At 42.6% G+C, this 26,885-nt stretch overlaps 2 protein-coding genes across 2 annotated transcripts in view; one reads left to right on the plus strand and one right to left on the minus strand.

The window, feature by feature from the left end:
• Positions 1-26,885, plus strand: part of St7l (suppression of tumorigenicity 7 like) — a 148,473-nt gene that overhangs the window by 120,399 nt on the left and 1,189 nt on the right. The gene's annotated exons all lie outside the window — the stretch shown is intronic.
• Cttnbp2nl (CTTNBP2 N-terminal like) overlaps positions 13,924-26,885 on the minus strand; it is a 50,252-nt gene continuing 37,290 nt past the window's right edge. The window contains 4 exon segments of the mRNA XM_048351737.1: positions 13,924-17,583; positions 17,586-17,949; positions 19,949-20,056; positions 23,804-24,034. Of these exon segments, the coding sequence (XP_048207694.1) occupies positions 16,469-17,583; positions 17,586-17,949; positions 19,949-20,056; positions 23,804-24,034 (1,818 nt within the window). The 3' untranslated portion in view covers positions 13,924-16,468.

The raw sequence follows: 26,885 nt of genomic DNA on the forward strand, positions 1-26,885 counted from the left end.
CCAATGCCAGCATTAAACAAACAAACAAGTGTGCAAATTTTAAGTCAGGTCTGGTGGAGCACTATAATCTCAGCACTTGAGAGCCTGAGGCAGGAGGACCGCGAGTTTGAGTTCAGCCTTGGCTACATAGCAATCCTTGCTTCAAAATAATAATATTAATAATAATAATGTTTTAAAAACATGTGAATGTTTTTGAGGTTGTAGGATATTTGAATGTACACACAATTGTCTACAATTTACCTCTTAGCGGTAAGAATTCCCATGAACAAAAATTCTTGTTTTGAACAACGTTTGGTATTTTTCAACTCTTTATCATTCTATAACATCCTCAATGTTCATTTGGGGGAACGAGAGCTTAGAGCATGGCCTGCACTAGGAAGGCCATGATTTGAACCATGCCTCTGATCCTGCTTTTTAGTTTGTTTCCCAAGCAAACTAAACAAACTGTTTGTTGGCCTGGTCATCCCACCTTCACCTCCCAAGCAGCTGGGATTGCGGACGCAACCACACTGGGTGGCTTTTGGGGCTAGAGTCCTCACTAATGTTTTGTCTGTGCCGGCCTCAAACTTCAGTCCTTCTAACTCTGACTCCTGAATAGCCTGGATTATAGAAATTCACTACCACAAATGACTCTTCATTATTTTAATGTGTATTTATCTGATTTTTATAACTGATCTTGAAATTTCTATGAACTGTCCATTTGTTCATTTCTCTATCAGGCCTCTAGTTTTTCATATTGATTTGCAGAAGGTCCTTGTATCTCAGTGACAGTTATCAGTGTTGCATTCTCTGAGAGCTACTGTCTGTTAATATCTATTGTGTTCTTTTTGAGGGGTGTTGTGGGTAGCTCATACTGGGACTTGAACTCAGAACTTCTCTCTTTTTTTTTTTTTTTTTGCCAGTCCTGGGGCTTGGACTCAGGGCCTGAGCATTGTCCCTGGCTTCTTTTTGCTCAAGGCTAGCACTCTACCTCTTGAGCCACAGCGCCACTTCTAGCCGCTTTCTGTATATGTGGTGCTGGGGAATTGAAGGCCCTGGGCCTCATGTATACGAGGCAAGCACTCTTGCCACTATGCCATATCCCCAGCCCCTCAGAACTTCTCTCTTACCACTAGCTCTTTTGCTCATGATTGGCACTCTACTACTTGAACCACATTTCTACTTCCAGTTTCTTACTCGTTGTTTGAAGATAGGGGTCTCATGTATTGACAGACTGAGATCTGCCTTCTTTTTAGCTAGAATCATAGGTGTAAGCCACTAGTGCCTAGCTATTATTGTGTTCTTAAAAAGAATCTTTTTTGGTGGTTTTGAGTTAAGGGCTTTACTCTTGCTCAGTGAGTAGTCTATGGCTGCGCCATGCCTCTGCGCTATTGTATTCTTTATTGAATAGAAATCCTTTGCCTTAATATAACACTCAAACATATCTACTTTTCCCTCACGGTTTTAGGTGGGTTTTATTCAGAAAGTCTTTTCCCTGTCCAAAGAGCCCTAAAATATTTCTTTACACTTTTTGTCCCCATTACCTTTATGCCTTTTCACCTTATATTTTAGTTTTTTACCCATCTAGGTTGGATTATGCATATGGTTCAAAGGTAAATTGTATATTATCCATACAATACGTCAACTTGTATTTGAATTTTTAATGCTTATTTATTAGCCTAGTGCTCCTGGTCTATACATAAACTGTTTTGGTTTTTTCCCCCCAGTTCGATGGCAAAGCTTTCTTTCAAAGCTAGGTCTCATCATGTTTCCCTTAATCTCTAAACTTCAAAAAAATTGTAGTCTACCAGTCTCTGTTGAGGAGAAGCCAAAGATTTCTATTTTAATCTTCTTAATTTCTGATTATTTCTTAATGTGTATAATCTGATTTCAACATCCAAAATTACTTTTTAATTGTGATTGTTGTTACAGAATTTCTCCTACTTCTTTCTGTGCTGTCGGGGCTGAGCTGGGACTCGGGGCTCCAAGTGATGCTCCAGCCTCAGCCGCCTGGGTCATTTAGTGACTTGCGCTGCTTGGCCTGTCTGTAGTTTAAGCAACAGTGGAAGCCACCTCACTTTTCAAATATTTCCTCCTTCTCCTGTGGCTTTCCGAGCTGTGTTTCTACCTGCATTTTTTCTTTTTCTTTTTTGCCAGTCCTGGGGCATTGAACTCAGGGCCTGGGCATTGTCCCTGGCTTCTTTTTGCTCAAGGCTAGCACTCTACCGCTTGAGCCACAGTGCCACTTCCGGCTTTTTCTATGTATGTGGTGCTGAGGAATCGAACCCAGGGCTTCATGTATGCTAGGCAAGCAAGCACTCTACCACTAGGCCACATTCCCAGCCCTCTACCTAAATTTTTTCAAACCCATTGAACTCTATGTCCCCTTCCTTGACTCCCTATTCTCTGCCATCTTCCAACCATTGCTTAAATGTCGAGATGTGCAGTGCATCCCTGGTTACATCCTCAGCACACTTACCCACAGACACAATGTGTGACATCCTGAGGCCCAATGACTTCTGAAGGCTCGTGTCCTCCCAGCTTCTGAGATGAGTGGCACCAAGGCCTTTTTCGAGTGCGGCCTCTAGGGAGAATCCTCTCCAGAGAATTCCCAGGTCCATTAACATGTGCATCCGGATCCAGGTGTCTTCCCTTCACCTAAATAAATATAGTAGTTATGAAAAAAGTGCACTTTATTTTAAATAAGAAATTATAACAAAAAAGTTTATAGCACAAATAACAGAAAATCCACCTAAACTACATTTTATTTGAAGTAATTAACACGTTGACATACTTATATAATACTTTAAATCTGATCATCAGATCTCATTTATCTGTATATCTATATTATATATCTATCTCTATCTCTATCTATCTATCTATCTATCTATCTATCTATCTATCTATCTATTTATCTATCTGTACTAGGGAATAAACCAAGGGCCTAGACAGGCAAGCTGTTTACCACTTTCTATACTCCCAGCTCCAAACCCAGCTTTATTTACTATTTATACATTATATAATAAAGTACACATGTAGAGCGTACAATTTAATGTGTGTGCATGCACATGCCCGCACACGCACTGCTACCAGGGCCCGAGCACTTGCTTAGCTTTTTTCACTTAAGGCTGGCACTCTATGACTTGAGCCACACCTCCACTTTCAGCTTTTCAATGGTTAATTGGAGATAAGAGTCTCTCAGATTTGTCTACCTAGACTGGCTTCAAACTTCAATCCTTCAATCTCAATCTCTTAAGTCATCATAACAGATGTGAACTACCTGGGCTTGGTTACAATTGATACATTTTGACATCGCCCTGGTCAGAATGGTGAACTATGCTTCACTCTACAATTTTTTCCAAACATCTTATATTAAAAACACCATTGTATCCAGGTATTGGTGGCTCATGCCTGTAATCCTAGCTACTCAGGAGGCTGAGATCTGAAGATTGCAGTTCAAAGCCAGCCACAGCAGAAAAGTCCCTGTGATTCTTGCCTCCAATAAACTGCTCAGAAAAATCTAGAAGTGGCACTGTGGCTCAAGTGGTAGAGCACTAGCTTTGAGCACAAAGAGTGTCAGGGTTAGTGCCCAGGCCCTGAGTTTAAGCCTCAGGACTGTCAAAAACAAACAAAAGAAACCCTCACCATTTTAGTAAATTTAACACTTTTGACATTGAATTATAAGAAAATCAAACTGATTTTCCTTCTGTATTCCCTTCTGTACTAGCAACACTCAGTACTTTGCATATAACACCAGATGTGTGTGTGTGTGTGTGTGTGTGTGTGTGTGTTTCACATGCCAGTTATCTTTTGGACACCATACAGGTGACCTATAATTCAATTTAATTTGACTCAATTAATTTTGATTCAATTCCATTCAATTCACCTTAGTTCAGCTCAGTTGAATTCAATTCATTTCAATTCTGATACTTGGTATCTGGAGTTAGAGTCATATCTCACAGGCTAAGGGCTCCAACAGGCAAGACTGCCCCACTCGCTAAGCCAATTCCAAGTCCTGTCTCATGACACTTCTGACTAGCTGTAAATGGAGTCCCACACCCTCTCCTCAGGTTCAGTTAGTTTGTTTGGGTGGCTCACAAAACTCAGGGAAAACTTACATACGTTTTCCAGTTGGTCATATTCAGGATGGGTTGCAGGATGCAGATGAAAAGAGACACAGTTTGTGGAAGGAGCATGGCTTTCCTTGCTCTGGGTGCTCCGCCTTGCGGCCCTCCTGGGCTCAGCTTTTGGGTTTGGATGGAGGCTTTATCACACAGGCAGGATGGATTGAATCATTGAGTTCTTTTATTGGTAATTTTTGAGAATTCTTTGTATTTTCTGCTTTTCAAAAAAATTCAGTACAGGGCTGGGGATATAGCCTAGTGGCAAAAGTGCCTGCCTCGGATACACGAGGCCCTAGGTTCGATTCCCCAGCACCACATATACAGAAAACGGCCAGAAGCGGCTCTGGGGCTCAAGTGGCAGATTGCTAGCCTTGAGTAGGAAGAAGCCAGGGACGGTGCTCGGGCCCTGAGTCCAAGGCCCAGGACTGGCCAAAAAAAAAAAAATTCAGTACAGTCACTGGCTTGTCATTCATTTACTGAGTATTGCCTTTTGATGAGCAGAAGCCTCCATTTTGTCCTTTTTTTTTTTTTTTAATTTGCCAGTCCTGGGGCGTGAACTCAGGGCCTGAGCACTGTCCCTGGCTTCTTTTTTGCTCAAGGCTAGCACTCTGCCAACTTGAGCCACAGCGCCACATCTGGCCTTTTTCTATATATGTGGTGCTGAAGAATTGAACCTAGGGCTTCATGTATACGAGATAAGCACTCTTACCACTAGGCCATATTCCCAGCCCAGAAGCCTCCATTTTGATAAATATAGGTAATTAACTTGCTCTTTGTGGATAGTGCCTTTGTTTACTTATTATGTTTTTGAGCCAAGCTGGCCTTGAACTCTCAGTTCATCTGCCTTGTCATCTCAAGTGCTGGGATTAGAGGTATATGCCACCATTATTTGACTGTTTTTAATATCTACAACCCTGTAAAAAGTCACAAAGAGTTATTTCTATGTTATCTTGTGTTTTTTAAAAATAGTTTTAGGGTTTGGGGAGGGTTTTTGTTTGTTGAATGTGGTTTGTGGAGTTAGGGATCAAATCTAGGGTCTTGGGACTGTGAGGCAATTTGCCACTGAACTATTCTTAAAATTTTGTTGTTTTTTTTTTTGTGTGTTTTGCTTTACTTAAAATTTTGTTCGGGGCTGGGAATATGGCCTAGTGGCAAGAGTGCTGGCCTTGTATACATGAAGTCCTGGGTTTGATTCCCCAGCACCACGTATATAGAAAATGGCCAGAAGTGGCGCTGTGGCTCAAGTGGCAAAGTGCTAGCTCTGAGCAAAGCCAGGGACAGTGCTCAGGCCCTGAGTTTAAGGCTCAGGACTGGCAAAATAAATAAATAAACAATAATAAAATAAAATAAAATAAAATTTTGTTCATGAGCTATTACTTTTGTGTTCACAGTGTGTTTTTACCTGTTGTACTGGAGACTGAACTCAAGGTTTTGTGCTTGCCCAGCAAGTATTCTGCCACTAAAGTGATCTCCTCAGTCGGTCCTTCAGTTGGGTTTTTTGTTTGTTTGTTTTGCTGTATTTGTGCCAGTTCTGGTGCTTGAACTCAGGGCTTAGGCACTGTCCCTGAGCTTTTTTGCTCAAGGCTGGTACTCTGCCACTTGAGCCACAGCTCCACTTCTGGCTTTTTGCTGATTAATTGCAGATAAGAGTCTCAGATTTGTCTGCGTAATCTGGCTTTGACTCTCAATCCTCAAATCTCAGCTTCCTGAGTAGCTAGAATTATAAGCACAAGCCACAGGTGCTGGGTTAAAGATGCACTCTTTATCACTGGCTTTAAGTAATGATGATGTTTCTTAAAGTTTTCCTCATGTTTCCTGTGCTAGAATTTATTAACGTTTTTTTAACCTGTGGATTTATCCTTTTCATTAAACTTGAAAAATATTGGCCATTGAACTTTTTTTTTTTAACTTAAATTTCATGAGGTCACTTGAAGTTGTTCCAAAGCCCACTGACATTTTTGTCATTTGGAAAGAAACTAATATCCAAAAATTCTCTCTCTCTCTCTTTTTTTTAATGTTCTGCTTCCCCTCCCCCTCCCCCCATCTGGGGCTTGAACTCAGGGCCTGGATGCTGTCCTTGTGCTTTCTTGCTCAGTGCAAGTGCTCTACCATGCAAGCCACAGCTCCACTTCTAACTTTGGTAGTTAATTGGAGATCAGAGTCTCACTTTTGTGCCCCAGCTGGCTTTGAACTTCAATCCTCAGATCTCACTCTTTTGAGTAGATAGGATTACAGACATGAGTGCCTGGCACCTGGCTTTTGTGCATAGTTTTGTAGTTTCCAGGGCAGCTCAGCCTCACCTCCAGCCAAATGAGCCAAAGCAAGCATCAGATACTGATTTCAAGTTCCAGTCTCAGACCAAAAAAACAAAAAAGAAAGAACTACTGTCTCTACAAGCTTAATGATCTTTTTTCTCCTTACATTGTGAGGGAAAATATTGTAATTTTCATTTGTACATGCTTGACTTGGTTTTGTTCTACATCTCATGTCTCTAGTTAATATGCTCAATCTTTCTTCTAGCTCCTTGAACATCTGGAGGACAGGATAATAGTTGTTTTTGGTGTTCTTGTCTGCTGTTCTCATCACTGAGTCATTTAGAAGTAATTTTCAGTTGATTGACTTTTCTTTGAGTTATTTGTTCTGTTTTCTTTTTTGCATGGCTGGTAATTTATTGATTTCTTTTTAAATTTACTTTTTATGTTGGTACTGGGGCTTGAGTTCAGGGCTTCACCACTTGAGCCACATCTCCACTTCTGGCTTTCTCCTGGTTAGTTGGAGATAGTTTCTCAGACAATAATTATAATAATTATTATTATTAAAAAATGGCCCACTAAGCGTTTTATGGTTTACAGCATTAACAGTATAACAGCAACAGAATGTTCTGAAGGCATCCTTAAATGGATGAAGAACGTTGATAGTCATCTTGGCTCTTTTTAAATTAGTCACTGTTCTGGGAGGTAGGTCCCTTGTTGAGTGCATACTTATGCCAGGGGCCAGTTTAGCTTTGCAGCTTTGAAGTTCACAACCTGCTTTGAGTTGCTTTGTGATAGTCTCTCTTCCTTCATGCAGATGGGCTTCTTTCCCTTTCTTAGGGAAAGCTGGCATGCTCTGAACCCAGAGTCTAGGGAACAACCGCGCGCACCGGGGAGTAGCAGCGGGAGCGGCCTGCGCCCCCGCCTGGCCGCAACCCGGAAGGTGCTTGGCCAGACCTCGGTGGAGAGAGTCGCCCGTATCGAACACCAGGGGGCGCGCGCGGTTCAGTTTTGGGAAGGGGGCCCTCGGGGAGGAGCCCGCCGGGCTCGGCGCACCCCACCCTAGCACCGGCGCCAGCGTCTCCAAAGCAGACGCACAACCACGCTGGGCGCCCTTCCCGACGCAGCACCCTGCGGCCAAAGGGACCCGTGACCCGGGGTAGGTTTCTGCACAAGACAGAAACCCCCGAGGGGAAGATGCGCCTGGGTCTTTGTGTGTTCCGTGGTGGAGACAGAGGCGGAGGTCCCTTCCCTTGTCCGCCTTGCACTACGGCCAGTTGGCTCCAACTCCTCGGCGTCCCTTTGCTGTGTGGTGCTTTACACACTCCAGGCCAGGCACGCCAAGACCCTTCTGTTCATTTAAGTCAAGTGCTGCTGCTTTGTTTTTAGAGTTTCTGAGCTTCCTACCTTTGAGATGGGGGGGGGGGGTCTTCCTTTTGACCCCCTGAGCCATCATGATCCTATTTACATTTCCTCTTGTAGCTGGGATTGACCTGGTACAGGCCACCTCGATCAGTTTAAATTAGGTGCTTCTTAAATTCCTAGGTCCACGGATTTCCCTGTTCCTCGGACCACCCATGTGAGACCTCTGCTGTCAGCCAGTGCCACCTTAACATGTCACCTCAGCGCGGTTTCTTCCCCAGCAGAGCGTCAATTCCAGCCCCTAATTACCCTGTGCTGAATAAATGAAAGGCAAGTGCGGGTGCATGTGCGTGCATGCGTGGCTGGCTGTGCAAGAGCCAGCCGCGGCAAATACCTGCTGACTATCCTGAGGACTTGGTGATGTAACATTGCTATCTGTTGTGTCTACAGCCAGCTGGAACTGCCACCTCCCAGAGGACGAGGAGGAGGAATGTGGGCGTCGGGGGCGCTGGGGCAGAGGGAGGAGGCGCAGGGCAGGGAGCAGAGCTTTCCCATGGTGAGAATAAGGCCTACATAGAAAATGAGGGTGTGAGATGCCAAGATCTGAGTTAGAGCAGAAGGAAAGTGAGCCATGAATGGGAGCCTTGTGTGTGTGGCCCTGTGGGCGCTGACTCACCAAGACTCTGGGATGGAAAACACGCTGGGGATGAAGAGGGGCTTGTGTGTGCTTTGACACCCGCTCCCCCACCGCGAACCCCTTTGGGTCAGAGGTTTCCTGAGGATACACAGCCTCTGAGGGCTTTGAGGTGGGGCTGGGCAAGTCCACCGGAGGAGGAAGTGGAGTTGCCTGTCAAGTATGCAGCGGCCCCTCTGCACCACAGGTGTGATGACTGCGCCTCCAGAGCCGCTGCAGGCTTCTTGGCCACACCTGAGGGGCAGGGAGGCTGATCAGGAGTCTCGGGGGAGTGCTCCGCGGAGCATTCAGCCCCGCAGACACAGCCAGAGAGCGGAGGCTGCGCCCGACTCCACCCTCGCCCTAGCCGTCAAACCTGTTCCCAGACTTGACAACGATGGGATGTTTGTGGCAACAAGGTGGCAGGCAGCCCGGGCCCAGGCAGAGGGCAAGGTCTGGACTATGGGGCAGCCCAGGTGAACAAGATCAAAACCAGGCATTGTGGAAAAGCAGGTGGGAGGAGGGAGGAGAGTCTGAAGGATCACAGCTAGGGCTGGATAGGCATTGCTGGGCTCTCTCTTTGCCAGCTTAGGGAGGAGCACCCCTCGAGGACTGAGGGAGCCATGCTGACTGGTCCCGATTCCGCCATGATCTAGACTTGTAATCTGTGGGCAAGCTACTTGAAACGTTTTAGCTTCATCTTTAATGAGAGGAAAACTAGAGCTGAGTTTCTAAGTCATGTGTATAGGCCAATTACCTGTGTTTTTCTCTTTACAAAAATCCTGGTTCCTTGCAGGGCCTGCTCCTAGCTGAAGGTCTCAAAACAACTCATACTTCCTTAGGTGCAATGACTGGCCACTAGCTAGTATTGGAAACTCCCCAGATAGATAACTGGTTTTGTTTTTGGTGGCCTCTCCCGCTTAAGTGCGAGTTGTATCGCTGAGCTACACCCACTGCCCTCCGAACTGCGTGGAAACTTTAGGATGGCCTTGATAGCCAAGTGGCTCAGAGCTTGAATCCCAGGCAAGCCGCCGTAGGACCTTGGGCAATTACTGTGTCTTAGTAGGCCTCAGTCATCACCTTATCTGTCAGTGGCTGACAGGATCTGTCAGTGGAATAATTTACCTCTTTTAGAAGCTGGGTAGATTAAATTAAGTAACACATATAAAATATTTGCTCAAGAGCTTAGCACCTTATAAATACCTTGAAAATGTGTCCTCCCTCCTTTACAGGACTTAGGGAAGAAGACTGAAGGGAAGACACTTACTTGGATCCACATCAAGGGAATGGAAGGGGAAAGGGGGTGGTGTCAGAGAGAGAAGGGAGGGGAGTGGCAGAGAGAAGCTGAGTGGCAATGAATCCTCAGTGAAGGTTTCAGGCAACCATCAGATGGTGTTCAAGATAGATGATCCCTGAGTTCTCCCTACTTAGGACAAGGGGAAAAATATAAACTTCAGCTAGGTGTGATGCTCACCTATAATCCCAGTACTTGGGAGGCTGAAGGATCAAGAACTTGAGGACAGCTTGGGTTATATAGTGAGACCTTGTCTTATACATACATACATGTACATATTCATTTATATGTATATGTATATATATATATATATAAATAAAACTTTGCCTTTGAGTATGAGCTGTGTGCATGGGAGATGTGACTTTGGTTGGTAAATTTTATTTTTCTTTACTCCAGTCAAAGCAGTTCTTGTAAGGGGCTGTCAGCATTCCTGCACTTAGGGAAATGTATTCCTCATTGCTGAAGCAGATCTGGGCATGCTGGTATATATCACATTGAGGCTCTGCCAGGGTGCCCCCCTCCCACCAGGAGTAGGATAAGGCCTGTCTTATTTTCCAATCACAGCAGGGTAGACAGTGTCCCATGAAAACTGCCCGCCCCCATCTCAGCAAGACAGCCATGGATGCTGGTTTCACATCCCACAAGGAAATGCCACCTGTAAGAGTCCCAGGAAGACTCACTTGATTCTTTCAAAGCCTCATTTTCATTTCTCATTTGCTCATTTAAAGGGTACAAAGAAGAAAAATGAGTAGAAATGTATTTTAACACCAGATCTTTTCTCACCCTGCTGTTTACATGTTCCTAGGTCTTCCCCCGGGTTAGGGGAGAGACATTGGCCTGCAAGTTTCTTTTCCCCAGCCTCAACCCCTGTAGAAACCATGAACTGGAGCCTGCACCCTCCCTCCAAAGGGCCCCAGGCTCTGGGGGACTTGCTCGTTTGATATCCTTAAATCTAAATCTCAGCAAGTTAACTGAAACCCAAAACAAACAGGGAGATCCTGCCAAAGCCCAGGAAAATGCTTGATACAGGAATAAATATATTGCCTTTTTTCTTATTAACTTTCTCCAAAGAAGGACCACCCACTACTTTTGCCCAGAGCACCTTCAATGACTTCATGGTTTTCGGCAGGCAGGAGTCAGGGTCTCGCCCTAGGCTGGCCATGAGCCATTCCAGCCTCAGCTCCACAGGGTAGTCTCTCAAATGACAGTCATTTCTTAAGGGGGTTAATGTTTTGCCATCTAAATTGAGAATACCCGGAAGGCAGAGAACAGGTTTAAGCTTGTGTTTCTCTTAATAGCTACCTTGGCATCTGGCTTTCCAGAGCCTACAGAAACACAAAAGTTTGAGGGGAATTACTAACAAAGAAAGACCCTGGGTTTGGTTTCATTTATCTGACCAGATAAAAGTCTCTGGGCACTTGGTGAAGTCTGACAGGTCACTGGGGACAGGGAGGAGCGGTGTGGGGGCCCAGCAGGGTTTTCTAACCTTGCTCAACCCACACACTGACTGCTGAATTGAAACCCCTTTCTACAACTCAGGGATAATAAACTTTTTTAAAAAGCATACTAAAAAGAATTATTCCATGTACTTACTGAGAGCTCACCTTGGCCAGAGAATCAGAGGCCAGGGACTCACCATTGCCCAGGAGATTCTCTTGGGAAACAGGTAGTTGAAAGAGGAAATCCCTTTGGTAAGTAAAATTACACTGGGCAGATTTGGACTAGGTTCCTTACCATGTCCCTAAAGCCAGAAAAAACATCAGCTAACTTTATCTGACTTGAGAAATCAGGAGAGGAAACAACTAACTTTCCCAGCCAGCCAGTTTCAACAGCAGGACAATTTTCTTCTGCTTTAATCCTTCTCAAATAGAAACCTGGTTGGTCAGTCTGTTGTTTTCTATCTTCTCCCAGTCCATACCTTCCAAGGAAAGTAGCATCGAAATAACCAAACCACTTTTTGTTCTTTCTGCTCTTTTCTGTTTATGAAGCCAATTAACTTTAAACCAGCCCTTGAGAACTTAAAGCTTAATGTTGCAGGAGGCAATTTAAAAAATGCTTTAGCTGAGCCTGTTAAGGAACTAAAAGATGGACACCCAACCTTCACCCTGTCCCCCCTCCGCTCTGTACCGGGTGCTCTTGGATCTGAGTCATTCCCTGCTGCGGTCGCTTTCTATCACTTTGGGCTCCAGGAAGAACAGGATTCAATGATACTATCTTGTGACAAAAGGTAAACTGTGCCTCAGACAGGGAATGCCATCTTATCATCTTGAAGACAAACAACCAAAAGCTACAGAAGCTCGCCAGGCTGAGCTACTAGTCAACCAGGCCATACCTGTGACTTGGGACTGTACAGACTTTTCTTACCACCTGCCCCCAGTTCTCCCTAGCTCACCCCCAGTGTGTGCCCACCAAGGGGCCTGAAGGGAACTCAAGTGCTGTCTTCCATGGCTGCTGTCTGGACCTGGGCCCAGGTTTATATAAAACCCAGATGTGTGTGTGTGTGTGTGTGTGTGCCGCGCGCACACGCATGCACGCATTAAACTCAAACTCCTGTGAAAGACTTCTAAACTGAACAAGTTTACTGAGCTATTATAAATGTCTGCCAGAAATAAAATACCATGTTCAAAAGTTCCTGAACTACCAGTAGAAAGGCTGGGTTGCAGCTAGAAAGACCACTGGACCTATATAGCTAACCGTGTGTATGTGTGTGTGTGTGTATATATATATAAACTTTGGAGACACATTATTTACACAACCCATAGGAGGGTAATCGGTATGAAATAACTAAGCCAAGCATTGGTGGCTCATGCCTGTAACCCTAGCTACTCAGGAGGCCGAGATCTGAGGGTTCAAATCCAGCCTGGGTAGGAAAGTCCACGAGACTCCTCTTATCTCGATTTAACCACTAGAAAACAAGTGGCACTGTGACATTAAAGGGTCTTATTTTTGGTTTATAGTTTTTTTTTGTTTTTGTTTTTTTTACTAGTTAACCTTTTCCATCTCTCCTTCCCATTACATTCCTCAGTGTTCTTTGTAGTAGTGGGTTGGAAATCTCATATGGGTCACAAATCTCATAGACCTCCTTACTACAAAAAGGTAAGGCATCTCTAATTTGTATGGATGACTAGTGATGTATATATGAAATCATGATCTTGGTGCTTGCTTGGCATCCAATAGGTGCTTGACTGTGAATGTCATTGGTATTCAGAAGCATAAGACATCTCCTTAGTTACAAACAAGTTGTAGAACAAAGGGCTGAGTGTGGTAGTTGGTGAAGCACCACTGATGAGTAACAGTGCTCATGCCTGTGTTATCAGCTGGGCCTTATTTTTAGCAGGCTCCCTAGGTTATACTGAAGAACAATGAAATCTGAGAGCCACGAAGTCTCCTACATTTTTTTTTTACTAATGATTTGTCCATTAATTTATGAATAAATGAATGAAAAGGCTCTTAAATTGTCTTAATTAGTTTGAATAGTTAAAAATGACTCCTAGGGATTAATGCTCATTGCGTATCTCTGACGCATCATTATGAAAACACATTTCCTCTACCCTTTTTGCAATGCTGGGGTCAGAGCTTGGCCTGTATGCGCAAGCAAGCACTGTGTAACGGAGTCACATTCCCAGCATCACACATCCTGTTCTGCAGATAGCATTTCTAGAAGCTCTGGTCAAGATTATGCATCAGAAGAACTCTTCATAAATTCTCTCTCTCACATACACACACGTAAGTTCTGCAGATAGCATTTCAAGCAGCTCTGGTCAAGATTATGCATCATAACTTCATAAATTCTCTCTCACACACATAAATTGACAAGGCATGACTGAAGCTATCATGGGAAACCGGATACAGCTAGTGTTTGTTGAGATGATCATTAATGGGTTTAACATGCTGAAAACCTAAGATATGTAAACATCTAGGCTGTTGGAAAGTCTTTTGAACATCAAAGGCTTTTCAAGTAGTTTATACCTTTTCAAAAATTTCAGAGCCCCTAGACATTTTTTGAAAATTACAGACTGGACTACTGTGCTGGTTTTTTCAAGTGTGTGGTTCTAAAGGAAACCAATGTCATAATTCCTTATGGCATCTTCCTGGGATAAGTCTATTGATTAACTTGGTCTTTCAAAGACAGGACCAAATGTTCCCTCAATACCACCAACTTCCCTTCACCATTAAAATATGCCCAAGTGGGCCACAATCTTCACTTTGTTCAAACAAAACTATTTCCCCCAGATAGTATGATTTAGCTTGTTTTAATGTAGTTTGATATAAAAATGAAGACTTCTGCATGATACATTTGGCTTTACAAAAGTTAATGACTAGTTAATGCTTGTGTTACATGTTGTACAGCACTATAATCTGTTGACCAGCAATAGCATTTTCAACATGGGTTAATACCAAAACTGTGAATCATGGAAGTTTTACTCAGCACACACACAATCTACTGCAAACTTAAATAGTAACCTATTTTAATATCTAACTGAATTATTGGATCCATTGTAGGATTGTGCTTATTTATCTCAGAAGATAGGCAACTAGCAAAAATACACATTTCTTTTGCATATTACACTGTAAAAGAAATACATTATTCAGTGCACTTCCTAAGAAATAAACTCCCTTATAGTATCTCTTTATATATCTATCCCCAAACAAAGGAAGAGCATAATGCAACTTTTAAGATTACCAGTTAAAGCAAGAGAGGTAATAATACTCTGGCAACGGAGCCGCCCTTCCTGACTGGAAGGTTCAGCTGTTTTATCAACACTGTTTCATTCTGGCTCTGTAATGGGAAGAAAATTCAATGCATGATTGCTTTGGATAGTTTAAGATATCCCCCTACACTAACTCTACTCGACACTCTGATGCAACGGTAGCATTTTGGTATTACAGGTATTTACCTTAATCAACTAAACTGTGGGGTCACCTGATTTCTACCACCTGCTCATATGGAATTAAGAGGAACAGAATTTAATTACAGATCAATGGGCTGCTAGATAGTGCTGGTTAGGAGAGTATGAAGGCACCAAGGCCTCTTCCTCCTGGTGCATGTAAAATCACGGAGCTGCCATATCTTAGTTGGGGTATGGAGAATCCTGTTTGGAAGAGGGACATCTTCTTAGAACTATACAGTCTGGAGGCTTCTCTCTATACACACTTATAATGATGGAAATGGTAGAAGTGTCTAGAATGAAAGAGTACAGCTTGGCAGCTTGCAAACTAAAGGCAGCTTTGAACATGCTTGTTTACCCAGCAACATTTAAAAGCTCTCTGAATCAGCTCAAATATTTAAAGAAATGATCAGATTTAAAATGGAAATTTTCTTGTTACAATCTGGATTCCACAAAGATCTAAAGAGCTGGTGGCCCTTGTCTAGTGTTCTTGCATGGGAACAGCTAGAGCTGAATGGGTGGCCCTTTTACATGGGGCTGGGGCACTTCGGCTTGCCCAAGTTCCTATCATTTCAGGCTGTGTAAAGCACTGCCAGATGATCTCCTTCACACATTCATATAACTAGTACATTTTTGTGACCCTGGAATGAGTCTAATTGTGCCTTTTCATGGTGATGAAGACTTGGGCTTCATTTGGAATTTCCCCACTTCCTGGAGAAGGAATTCTGCCTGTGAGTGATTGGGTTCCAGACAAATCTAGTTGCTTTGGTAGGTAATCTTAATGTGCAATTCTACTTGTCCTTTATGGTATACTGCAAACGCCAAAAACATAATCACACTAATATGTATGTGTTTAAGTGTGTGCATGGTGAACGTGGAAAGGGATATGTATCTACACAGACATATGTATACTTCCATTTAGGCAAAAGTTAATTTGGTCGCACAGAGAAAGACAAGTGCTGGCAGCCTGGAGAATAGTAACAATTTGGTAAAACCTGTATAATCGACTTAAACTATTACAAAGAGTGAATTTTTAAGTTATTGCTTTTTTGATTACAGAATAAAGATTTCAATCTGTTGCAAAATACTTTTGTACTAACCATTTTCCTATTCAAGTAAAAGCAATCAGAATCAGAAGTTCCTTACACAACAGTAGATGTTTGAAGGTATTTTTGAATGGAGGTGTGATTTCATTCTATTCAAAAATTTATGTAGGAAACTAGGAGTGACTTAATTTTTCAAAAGTCCAAGAAAATCAGCACCCCAATGGTTTAGTGCTCGGGAGGGCTTCTCAGGCTCTATAAAGCTCAGCTTTACAGGGCTCACACGCACCTTTATAAGCATTCCCATTTTACTTACACATTGTGTCAGGACACAAAGCTTGTAGTAAAAACAGTAAAGAAGGATTAAAAGCAGTGTTGGTTTTTAACATTCAGAATTCACAGAGGATCTCATTTTCTGCAATTAAGTGATCTTTTTTTTTTTTGCTGCAGAATCACATTCATATGGCAGTCTTATTTCAGGCACTTTTAAAACATGTTCATCTGGAATAAAACCACTTCTGCATAATTCAAAATGAGTGTTGAATAATTCCAGTCTCAAAAAAGACAACAGATCACCATCTGGTTCTCAATTAGCTTTCTCCATCACATCGTGACGGTGACTGCTGAGCTTGAGATGTCTCTGAGGTGCCCTTCTAGCTTAGCACAAAGACACGGGCCATAAAAATCCAAACTACTCTGTTTCTACTTAAAAAAAAATACAAAAGGTCAAATACACTACATACAGATGCTTTTCACTACTATCAAAATAAATAACATGATATGACTCCATGGTCTGACTCTGAGCTCTTGGACGAAATCTGATGGAATGTGAAGGGTGGAGACAGTGAGGGACTAGCTGCTGGTAGGCAAAAGTATCTCAACGTCCTTGCCGTTGGCCACCATGGCATTGGAAGAGCAGCTACTGGCAAGGTCTTCTGCAGTGGTAGAAGAGGATGCTTGGGCGTGAGTTTTGGTCACTGGAGTGGATGTGGATGGAGAAGGGGTGAGGCCAGGCTTTTTCGGTGGGATAGGTGGAGGGTTACCTCTCTCAGCTCTGGGGATGGTTGGAGACTTGATTCCTGGAGACAGGGGGCTTAGAGGGCTGGACACTTTCCCTGGAGTAGGTGAGTGGCTGGTGTCACCCCTCGAGCTGGCTGTGTTGGCCAGATTTCGATAGTCTGTGCCAAAGGGAGAGCTGTTGGGAGAAACAGGCTTGATTGGCCCTTGCTGGCTAGTGAATCTGGAGAGCACCTGAGTGACTGTGTTTCGGGCCAGTTGCTTGGCAGCAGAGTTGTCTAAAAGGGTTGGGGACAAATCCCTGGATGGAGGGCTCTGTAAGCCACTGGCTTGTTGGTCATGATCTGCCTGGGATTGAAATTTGTGCCGAGCTGCATGGAACCGCTGGTTGATCCCTACTTGGTAGGATGACTGGTAGCCAGGGCTGCTAGCTGATGACCCCAGTAAGCGCTTGGAAAGTACTGGGGAAGAGCAAGGAGAGGATGTGAGCGAGGAGGAGGCAGTGCTGCTGGGAGACAGTGAGCTCCCACTGGAGGGGAGGGGGCTGGCCGTGGGAATCGGAGTCTCCATTGCCACAGGACACCCACCATTCTCTACTGGTTTCTCTTGGGATAATGCCACAGCTCTCTCTCGTGGAGGCCCTGGGTTTTCTGCACTGTGGCCTGCCATGGACTCCCTGGTGGTTTGTATTTCTGGATCACAATGGCCATTGGTTTTTGCATAAGAGTAAGGAGATGTGGGGGGGCCAGGAAGCCCAGTGTTTGCCACCTTGGCTATGGGGCTCCCATGGGCTCTTTCTGCCGGAAGGTTCTCCGTTTGGCAGAATACAGACACTAGCGTGGGAGGCTCGGTGGCAGTGCCTTTGGACATGGCAACTCGTTTCTTAGGTTGCTCATCCACGCTGCTGTGCTGCTGTGAAGCCTCGAGACTCTTCACTATCTTCTTCAGACTTCCATCTCTTCTTTCAGGGTTTTGGTCCGGTTCTCTTCTCGGTTCAGTTTCGCTCGCAGCTGTTCCCTTTCGATATCAAACTCAGACAACTGCTTCTCCACCTGCGCCTCGGTCTGCAGGCCGCGCTTCCGCTCGGCAGCCAGCTCCTCCTCCAGCTTGCTCACGCGGCTTCTCTCCTTCTCCAGCTTGAGGCTCAGCTCGCCGGCCTTCTGCCCTTCCTCGGCGGCCTTGTTCGTGGCCTTCTTGCACTCCAGCACCAGCATGGAGGACAGCTGCTTGTGGCGGGAGCGCTCCTCTTCCAGCTGGCTAGACAGCTTCTTTTGCTCTTTTTCAAACTTTTTCACTTGAGACTTTTCAAATTCCAACTAAAACAAACAAACAAAACACCACACATCTTGATTAGAGCAGGGAAACAAAGATCTACTGACAAATTCTGATCAAGGGGAGGGTCCTGGCTACATGGGGTTACCATGCTTATACCAGCACCAGAACATCTAATACAAAAACTGCACACTATGGTTTAATCTTTCTTCAAGGAACAAGGGGGCACTTGGAGTTCTTACTATCTCAGTGTTGCTAAACGGAATATGATTCATCACTGTGTCGAGAATACACAGAACCCAAGCAAAACAAATAAAAAAAATGATATAAGTTAGAGATTTTTTGGGGGGTGGGCAGGGGGTATGGCGAATGCTTCTAAAACAAAATTTTTAGTTTAGTAATATCTTTCTCTGGTTTAAAAAATGAACAAATAATTGCATTTGAATCTCACTTCTTTATTTTACTCTTTTTCTATTTTGGTGGTATTGGGGTATGGACTCCATTCTCATACACAAAAGGTAAGTGTTCTCTCCCACTTGAGTCCCACCCTCAGCCCTTCTTCTGCCTTTTTTGATAGTTTCATGTCTGCACATGGCTGGCCTTAGACTGTCCTCTTCCTGTCTATGGGCTCCCACATGATTGGACTACATCACCATGTACACTTAACTTACTAATGAAGGTAGAATTTCCCTAACTTTTTGTCCTGGCTGGCCTTGGAAGAGAAACTTGTCTCTGCATCCCGAGTAGTTGGAATTACAGGTGTGTGCCGCTGCACCTAATCATACTCCTCTCCAACAGCCTCTGTCTTTTTTTTGTTTAGTTTTTGGAGATAGAACTTGTTATATAACTAAGGCTGATTTTGCACCCCATCCCCTCTTTTTTTTTGTTGGTTATGGGGCTTGAACTCTGGGCCTAGGCACTGTCCCTGAGTTCTTCAGCTCAAGTCTAGTGTTCTACCACTTTGAGCCACAGCACCACTTTTGGTTTTCTGGTGGTTAACTGGAGATAGAGTGTCATGGACTTTCCTGCCTGGGCTGGCTTTCAACTGTGATTCTGAGATCTCAGCCTCCTTAGTAGCTAGGTTTACAGGCAAGAGCCATGGGCACCTGGCATGATTTTGCACTCTTAATCCTCCTACTTCAACCTGTAAGTGCTAGGATTAGTGTTATATACCACTATACTTGGATCTGACTCAAACTTTTTATTTGGTGCCTGTCCTAGGTCTTGAACTGAGCTCTTGTGCTCAAGGCTTGCACTCTACCACTTGAAACATAGCTCCACTTCTGGCTTTTGGTGGCTAACTGCAGATGACAGGTTCGACTTTCTTGCCAGGCTGGCTTTGAACTGAGATCTTCAGATCTCAGCCTCCTGAGTAGCTAGGATTGCAGGTTCGAGCCACCAGCACCCAGTTTGACTGATACTCTATACACATGTACTATTTTTATCTTTTAACATTATTGCATGGAGATCGAAGGATCTGAGAAGGAATGGGTCAAGAGAACTCTTTTTTTTTTAGTCAGTGTTTCTCAAATTCTGAGACCTATTAGTGGACGAGGAAAATCAATTTAGTGAGCTATGGTCAGAATGAAAAGAAAAATGAAATAGAGAAACTTGAGGCATCACTCAAGTGGTAGAGCGCCAGCTATGAGCACAAAGCCACGTGAGAGCTTGAGGCCCTAAGTTCTGGCCCCAGTACTAGCTCCTGCATGCATGCACATCCCCCACCCCATGTCTCACTGCCCCCACCTCCCATCCACACAAGAACACTAATGTATACTGTGGGCAATAAGGATTATATGCCACTTCCTGAGCTTTCTGTTGCAGGCATGACAGGTTGTGAGATGCACGGAGTTTCTCACTGGAGGCCTTACTTCAAAAGCTTTATAAAAACATAGCTTGCTAAACGTGAAATACCCTATTCTGCACACTTAGAAATCTGTTTAATATTGTTTAATCTAGTAATTCTCAGACTGGTTTGATCACAAAACCTTTCCTTTTCTTTTTCTGAGAAATCACCTGCTGAGATCCCTTTACTGTAATTACCTGCTGAGTCAGCCGCTCTCTCTCCTTCTCCAGCATGTATGTGACATCATCTCCTTCAGCTGTGTCCTGTGCATGCCTTTGTCTTTCTTCTTCCAGGTCTAGAATCACCTTTAAAGAATTTTTTAAAATTCATTTCAAACTATCAAGTAATCACACTTAGGACACTAAGTGCTTAACTAAACAATTAAGATAGTTCCAGAGTGAATAAACAAACAAATGAAGTCCAACCAGGCCCTCAAGGAGTATGCTGTCTAGTAGGGTGGAAGACATGTAAGCTATGTGCTAGAAAACAAGATATTTACTTTATTTGAATTCTATTCAGAATGGTATGTAAACAGAGAGAAGAGAGCAATTAGTGAGCTATAGAGTTAAGAAAGTTTCTAAGAATGAATACAAAGTCTGGAAAACTATGGCAAGCAATGTGGTTTTGTGCAGGGGCCAGATGGGAGCAGAGCAAGAAGGGGCCACGAGAAAGCCTAGGTGCCCCTGTAATGCTCAAATCGCTGGGGGCACCACAAATGGAGCCTGAGGCTAGGCATGGTGATAATACCAGCACTGAAGAACCAGGCAGAGGATGGATGGTGAGTTTAAAGTCAGTTTGGATTATATAACAAAACAAAAAAAGTATAGGGACAACAGGGAGAAAGGAGCCCTGCAATTGAGCATTTCATGTGACTTGCTTAACTTAAAGAGGTGACTCGATTTCATTCTGCATGCAAAAAGACTCAATTATGGGGATCACAAATAGAGATTTTCCCAAGGCCTCTCAAGTAACTACCCCTATTCCAATGACCATGATGCTAGAGGATTAAGCTCACTTTTAAAGAGAAAACAAACTTAAAAGATGCGGTTCTCATGTATCCTGCCTGTAGTTTACAATCTTCTAAATGGCAATGGATTACACAGTGGCTTCTCCAGAGGGGCCTAGATGCTCTCCCTGGTAGAGCAATGGCATCCCAATAGCATTTCTCATGATTTTACATCATAAAAATGTTTATGAATAGATGGAAATTTTCTGGGAAATGAAGCACATTTACCCCCTTCTCTAAAGTTAAAAATATTTTTGTGTATTTTCTTCTAGGTTTAAAAAAATCTAATTTTCAAACAGCGCAAAGATAAGCTTTTGGCTAAATATGGTGGGTCATCTCTCCCTTTTGAAAGCCCTCTAAAATTACAGAAATGGAACAAAAAGAGTAAAATCTCAGAAAGACAAAAAGACTTTGGCAGAAAAGAAATTTTTAATAACATTTCAAAAAAGGAAAAAGGGATGGCAGTGGTGGTTAGCAGTGTGTGATAAGGTGTTTCAATAGACACCTGCACATCCATGTTTGTAGCAGCATTATTCACAATAGCCATGCTATGTAATCAGCCTGTCAATCAACTAGGACACACACACACACACACACACACACACACACACACACACACACAGAATCATTCAAAGAATATCACAATGAAATGATGTCATTTGCAGAAAAATGGAACTGCAAATCATCACATTAAGCAACATAAGCCATACACTGAGAGAAACAAATATCACATCTTCTTTCTCATACGTAGAATCTAGACCTAAAATATAAAATGAAGGACATGGATGTGAAATGGAGGTACTGGTTGTAATGGGGACCAGAAGGAAGGAGGGTTAAAAAGAAGAAGTGCATGGGGGGGAAGCACAATGAAAAGTTCTCCATACACATTCATGAAAACATAATGAAACCCACTGAAATTGTTCTAAAACACGGGAGAAAGGGATAGGAAAGAATAGAGGGGTGAATTTGACTCAAAGGACATTATATGCACGCATGAAAATACTATAATGAAACCCACGTGTACAAGTACTAAATAAGCATCAATGAAAAAGCAGGGAGGTTTGCTCAAGCTTTGTATTTTCAGAAGTTACTTGTTCCTTCAAGCTGATTTCGCACACAGAATGATAAGAGACTAGGTACCTATAGCCCCAGGGATAAGCCACAGATGTTCATCCTCTGAAGAAACAGAACATGACAAGATTAGGATTTGATATACCAGATAGGACAGAAAAGTGGGGGGAGGTGAGAAAGGATGATTAAACTTGTCTATGAAAGATGGTAAGGGTGGCCGATGTGGTATAAGAAATAAAACCACCATAAAAACAAGTAATATAATGTTTAAGATTAATAAAGAGACAATAGTATATTACTTGTAAATATGAAGGTGACACCAAAATAAATTGTTAAAAGATAGAAGTTGCTGCTTCTAAGTACTGAAGAGGATGGAGAAAGTGACAGACTAGGGAATGTCGTTTATTTGTTACAATATCATTTACTGTTCAAATCAATGTTTTTGAAAGCCATGGGGGGGGTTACTCTTAATAACTATACCAGAGGGATAGACATAAACTGGGAGTATGAGCATCGTAATTATAAACTGCTAAGTATCATTTGATTTCTAATGAAATCTGCATTCTACTTTCATAAAACACTTAAGAACAGATAGGGATTTAGTTTCAAAATATTACTTGCTTAAAACCATTTAACATTTAAATACAGTACTAGGGAATTTTGACTTGTTATGCTATCTTCCACGGGCAGGATCTCTTAAGACAGCACAACTCAATTATCTTTGATAACGTATAAACATGGCCTGACAATCAATCAGGTGTGCTGTGTATTTTCTGTGAGGATTATGTAAGACCTCCTCAAATTTAGGCAACTCACTTAAATCCACTAATTCTTGTTTTCAGATTTACCTCATTCTAGACTAGGTGTTAAAACTCTCTGAGGTCTTGGGTAATTTGATTAAAGCCATGAAAAAATCCATTTCCCACAAAAACGTGTAAACTTTTGACAATCTGTCTATTTTCTGGGGGACTGTGGGACATCTACAGGCCATTCATGATTAGGAGCCTTTCATTTGGATTCTGAAGGGAAAGAAAAAACTCACAGACAAGATTCAAGAGTATGGGGCAATTGATCAGATGTAATTTAAGTAGACAAGCCAATATGGGTAAACCATAAAAGTCCACCAAACATGAAACTTTTCCTACAAAATGCATTGTAACACCCCCGGCCTTTTTTGGTATAAAACTAAACTTGGAATTTTTAGAAAAATAAATTCTAGCAATCATCAAATAACAAGCCAGCGAATAAATTCAAAAGCACAAGAATTCCATTCAGATGAGACAGAGAAAAGCACAGGTTTGCCTTCCCAACTTAGGAGCTGTCAGACAGAAACACACAGACACACAGACACACAGACACAGACACAGACACACACACACACACACACACACACACACACACACACACACCCTTTCCTTATAGAGTGGAAGAGCTTTAGGGTAAACAACTCTAAGAACTGTTTATGGTTTCATGAGCAATAAAATGTGATAAAACTCAAAACTAGGAATAAGTGAAAACAATCTACTGGCTCGTGTGTTTGTAGTCAGGTAAATTCATTTTCATTCCCCACCCCCTTTGCTGGGATACAGCATTCCCCAAATACCTGTTAATCTTTCTATTTATCACTTAAGTAAGCAAACAGAGAACACTTTGTTCAACTACAAGCTTGTTTAAACCCAAGCTTATTGCCAAACTGTGGATGATCAAGATCTGAAAAAAAAAAAAATCAAATGTATTAGAGTGACATACTGAGAAGGAATGTCACCAAAGAATGTGTCTGGTCTGTTTCCTAAATTTAACATTTGGAAAAGCCTGTGCTCTCCTCCTTTGTATCTAAAGTGTTTTGACTACCACCACCTCTCCCTGCCCCCCCCCCCCCCAAATTACTGTGCAAACTGGCAGCTGACAAGAAGGTAGGAGGCCTCATTTAGAGTTGTCACCAAGCTCAGGGTGAATGCCCGGAAGGTGGACCTACCTTTCGGTGCCTGCTCTCAGCAGCGGCGAGCTGGGACAGCATGCGCTCCTGCATGTTCTTGCACTGCTTCATCACCACTTTAAGGATAGATAGCGGGTTGGTGCACACCGGCTGCTTTTCACCATCATTTTTCTCCTTCAGTGTTTCAAAATCTCTCTGTAGAGCCATTAGGGGATCACTGATGTTATATTTCCCATAGCGTTCTTCAATGAAAGTATCTCTGTGTTGGGCCTGAGAAAAAGGGGGAAAAATAAGTATTTTGTTTTTTGAAGCTACTGAGATGAAGAATGTGGCATCTAGTAGTTATAATCAAAGGTGGGAGTGTTAGTATAAGTTTAATGTTCTGACTATAAATCAAATTGAGCCATCCAGATATAGAAACTACATGAGAAAGGGAGCATGGTTTATCAATACTTGCAAGCACAAATAATTATAGAGTGCTAACAATGTATTAGACCTTGTTCTAAGTATTTATGGTCATATTACCTTACTTAAGTTTTACAACTCTATAAAGCCGATGTGGAAACCATTACAGAGAGGCCAGCATACTCATCTAGCAGGCTGTCAGAACGCACACACACCTGGGCAGCCTGGCTCTGAAGCTGCGACCCTCACTGCCAGGTTCATTGTCTCTGCGTATGTTGCTACTTTTTCTTTCTTTTATGGCATTTGTATTTTCAAACTGTTAACCATAAAGACTTTATGGTTTTACCAGATGGAAAGAAGGTACGGTCACATATGTAAAGGATGCTAAAAACAAGTCTGACCGTGACCCAGGGCATATGGCACTTAACTATGTGGTAGGTGAGTCAAGAGGGCAAAGGCACTCACCGTAAGAGGTACAGACAAAGATCCCTTCTACTTGCTACCAGCTACTTGGTAGGAGTTTCTGTTCAGCTGCTGTCTTTCATTGTCCTGCTCTCTTTTGGAGCTTGGTGAGTTTCAGGATGAGAGACAACATGAGAAGGGGATATAAGGTTTATGCTTAGAGCCTGGTTGCAAGTCAGAGGCCTAAGGATCAGAAGGTGGCTGAGAAGATACACTTTTCCTATCTCCACTAGGAAGAACATTAATGCTATTTCCTATGAACATCATATATTACATGCAGTTGAACAAAGTAACATTGATATAGACCTTAGTTTCTTTAGATGTTTTACAACAAAATGCAGTTTGACATAGAACTTTCTAAAAAAAAAAAAAAAATCACCCCAAAGAAGCTATCTGTGGTGGTATAAGCTCATAGGAAATTAAAACTAGAAGATTTCCAGTGTGAGGTCAATCTGAAGCAAGACTGCCATTCTGAAGCAAGATTTTTTTCAATAAAACCCAAACCAAACCAACAATAAAATAGCAATGTATACCATATGATTTAAAGATTTTAAGTTACACCTATTATGAAAACTCATGAATCCATTAAAAATGATTTCATCACTATATTTTCTTAGCATTGCCATACATTAATATGGAGTAGGATTAAAAACTCAATGCTTTAATGTAAAAGAACCCTCAAGAAAATAATGCAAACATGGACTTACTTTAACATAGAAATATATTTCAGTGCTGAAACTCTGATGCTTTTGCTCTGTCCAACTGCCCAAGTGTACATCCCAGAAATCACTTAGCTTTTTTTTTTTTTTTTTTGGCCAGTCCTGGGCCTTGGACTCAGGGCCTGAGCACTGTCCCTGGCTTCTTCCCGCTCAAGGCTAGCACTCTGCCTCTTGAGCCACAGCGCCGCTTCTGGCCGTTTTCTGTATATGTGGTGCTGGGGAATCGAACCTAGGGCCTCGTGTATCCGAGGCAGGCACTCTTGCCACTAGGCTATATCCCCAGCCCCTCACTTAGCTTTATGTATAAATTTGTGTTGTCATCAGTGCCAAATGTGTAAAGTAGAGTTAGAAGCCCTGTGTTTTAAGCCAGGGCCTGGTGGTACACCAAGAAGATCTAGAGTTTAAGGCCAGCTTATGCTATATACTGGGACCGTATCTCAAAAACAAAAAACAAGTCCTGGTTCTCATTTAGTCTGACTCTAGCCATCCTCTTGCTACATTATGGGAGCACTTGAATGATGCTTACGTAACAGACACACAGAGAAATGCTGAAGTTAATAATCATCCCAATAATACATATAACCATGTTATTATATATAACTATATAGTTATCTTTATGTATATGTGTACATAAATATAAATATTGTGTATATACATACACATATACATACTGGGAGAGAGAGTAAACGAACGTGGGAAGAAGTTCAAAAGACAGTTCTCTGAGACATAATTTTGTTTTGTTGTTTGTGGTCCTAGGGTCTGAACACAGGGTCTATCACTTGAGCCATCATGATTCATGCCAGGTGTTTTTCTTTTGTAGCGGTCTTGGGGTTTGAACTCAGGGCCTTGGCTGTGTCCCTAGTTTTGTTTAAAACTAGTGTTCTACCACTTGAGCCATAGTGCTATTCCTGGCTTTTTCGGAGATAAGCATCTTACAGACTCTTCTGCCAGGGCTGGCTCAAACTCTGATCCTCAGATCTTGGTCTTGGATTATAGGTGTGAGCCACTAGCGCCTAGTTGTCCCCGAGTTGTTGTGTTTTTTTCCCCCCTGAAAGCTAGTGTTCTACATGAGTCAAAGCTTCACTTCCGGCTTCTTGGTAGTTAACTAGAGATAGCAGTCTCATGAATTTTCCTTCCTGGGCTGGCTTCAAACCAGACATTAGCCTTCTGAGCAGCTAAGGTTACTGGCATGAGCCACCAGCACCCAGCAAGCTAGATGCAATTTTTACAAGCAGTAGAATCAAATAATGATTTTCATTCACTAAGAACATGTTCCTTTAAACTCAGGTATTAATCACAAAGGATTCAATGAATGCTATTGACAGATACTAATATGCTAAGGCAGATTTATATTTAGAAACACATTTTCACAAAAGGGAAAGGGAAACTTTTAAGCAGCTGAAATACCACTTTTCTGTCCCATTTCTTATTTATGACAACCATTTTTGTATGGTTAATATTTGTAAGGCTTATAAGGGAAAAAATGAAGTGGGGGAAAAAAGCCTGAATTTTAGTGACCTTCCTTTCTTTCCAGA

Source organism: Perognathus longimembris, chromosome 7, assembly GCF_023159225.1.
Source record: "Perognathus longimembris pacificus isolate PPM17 chromosome 7, ASM2315922v1, whole genome shotgun sequence".
NCBI classification, from domain to species: domain Eukaryota; kingdom Metazoa; phylum Chordata; class Mammalia; order Rodentia; family Heteromyidae; genus Perognathus; species Perognathus longimembris.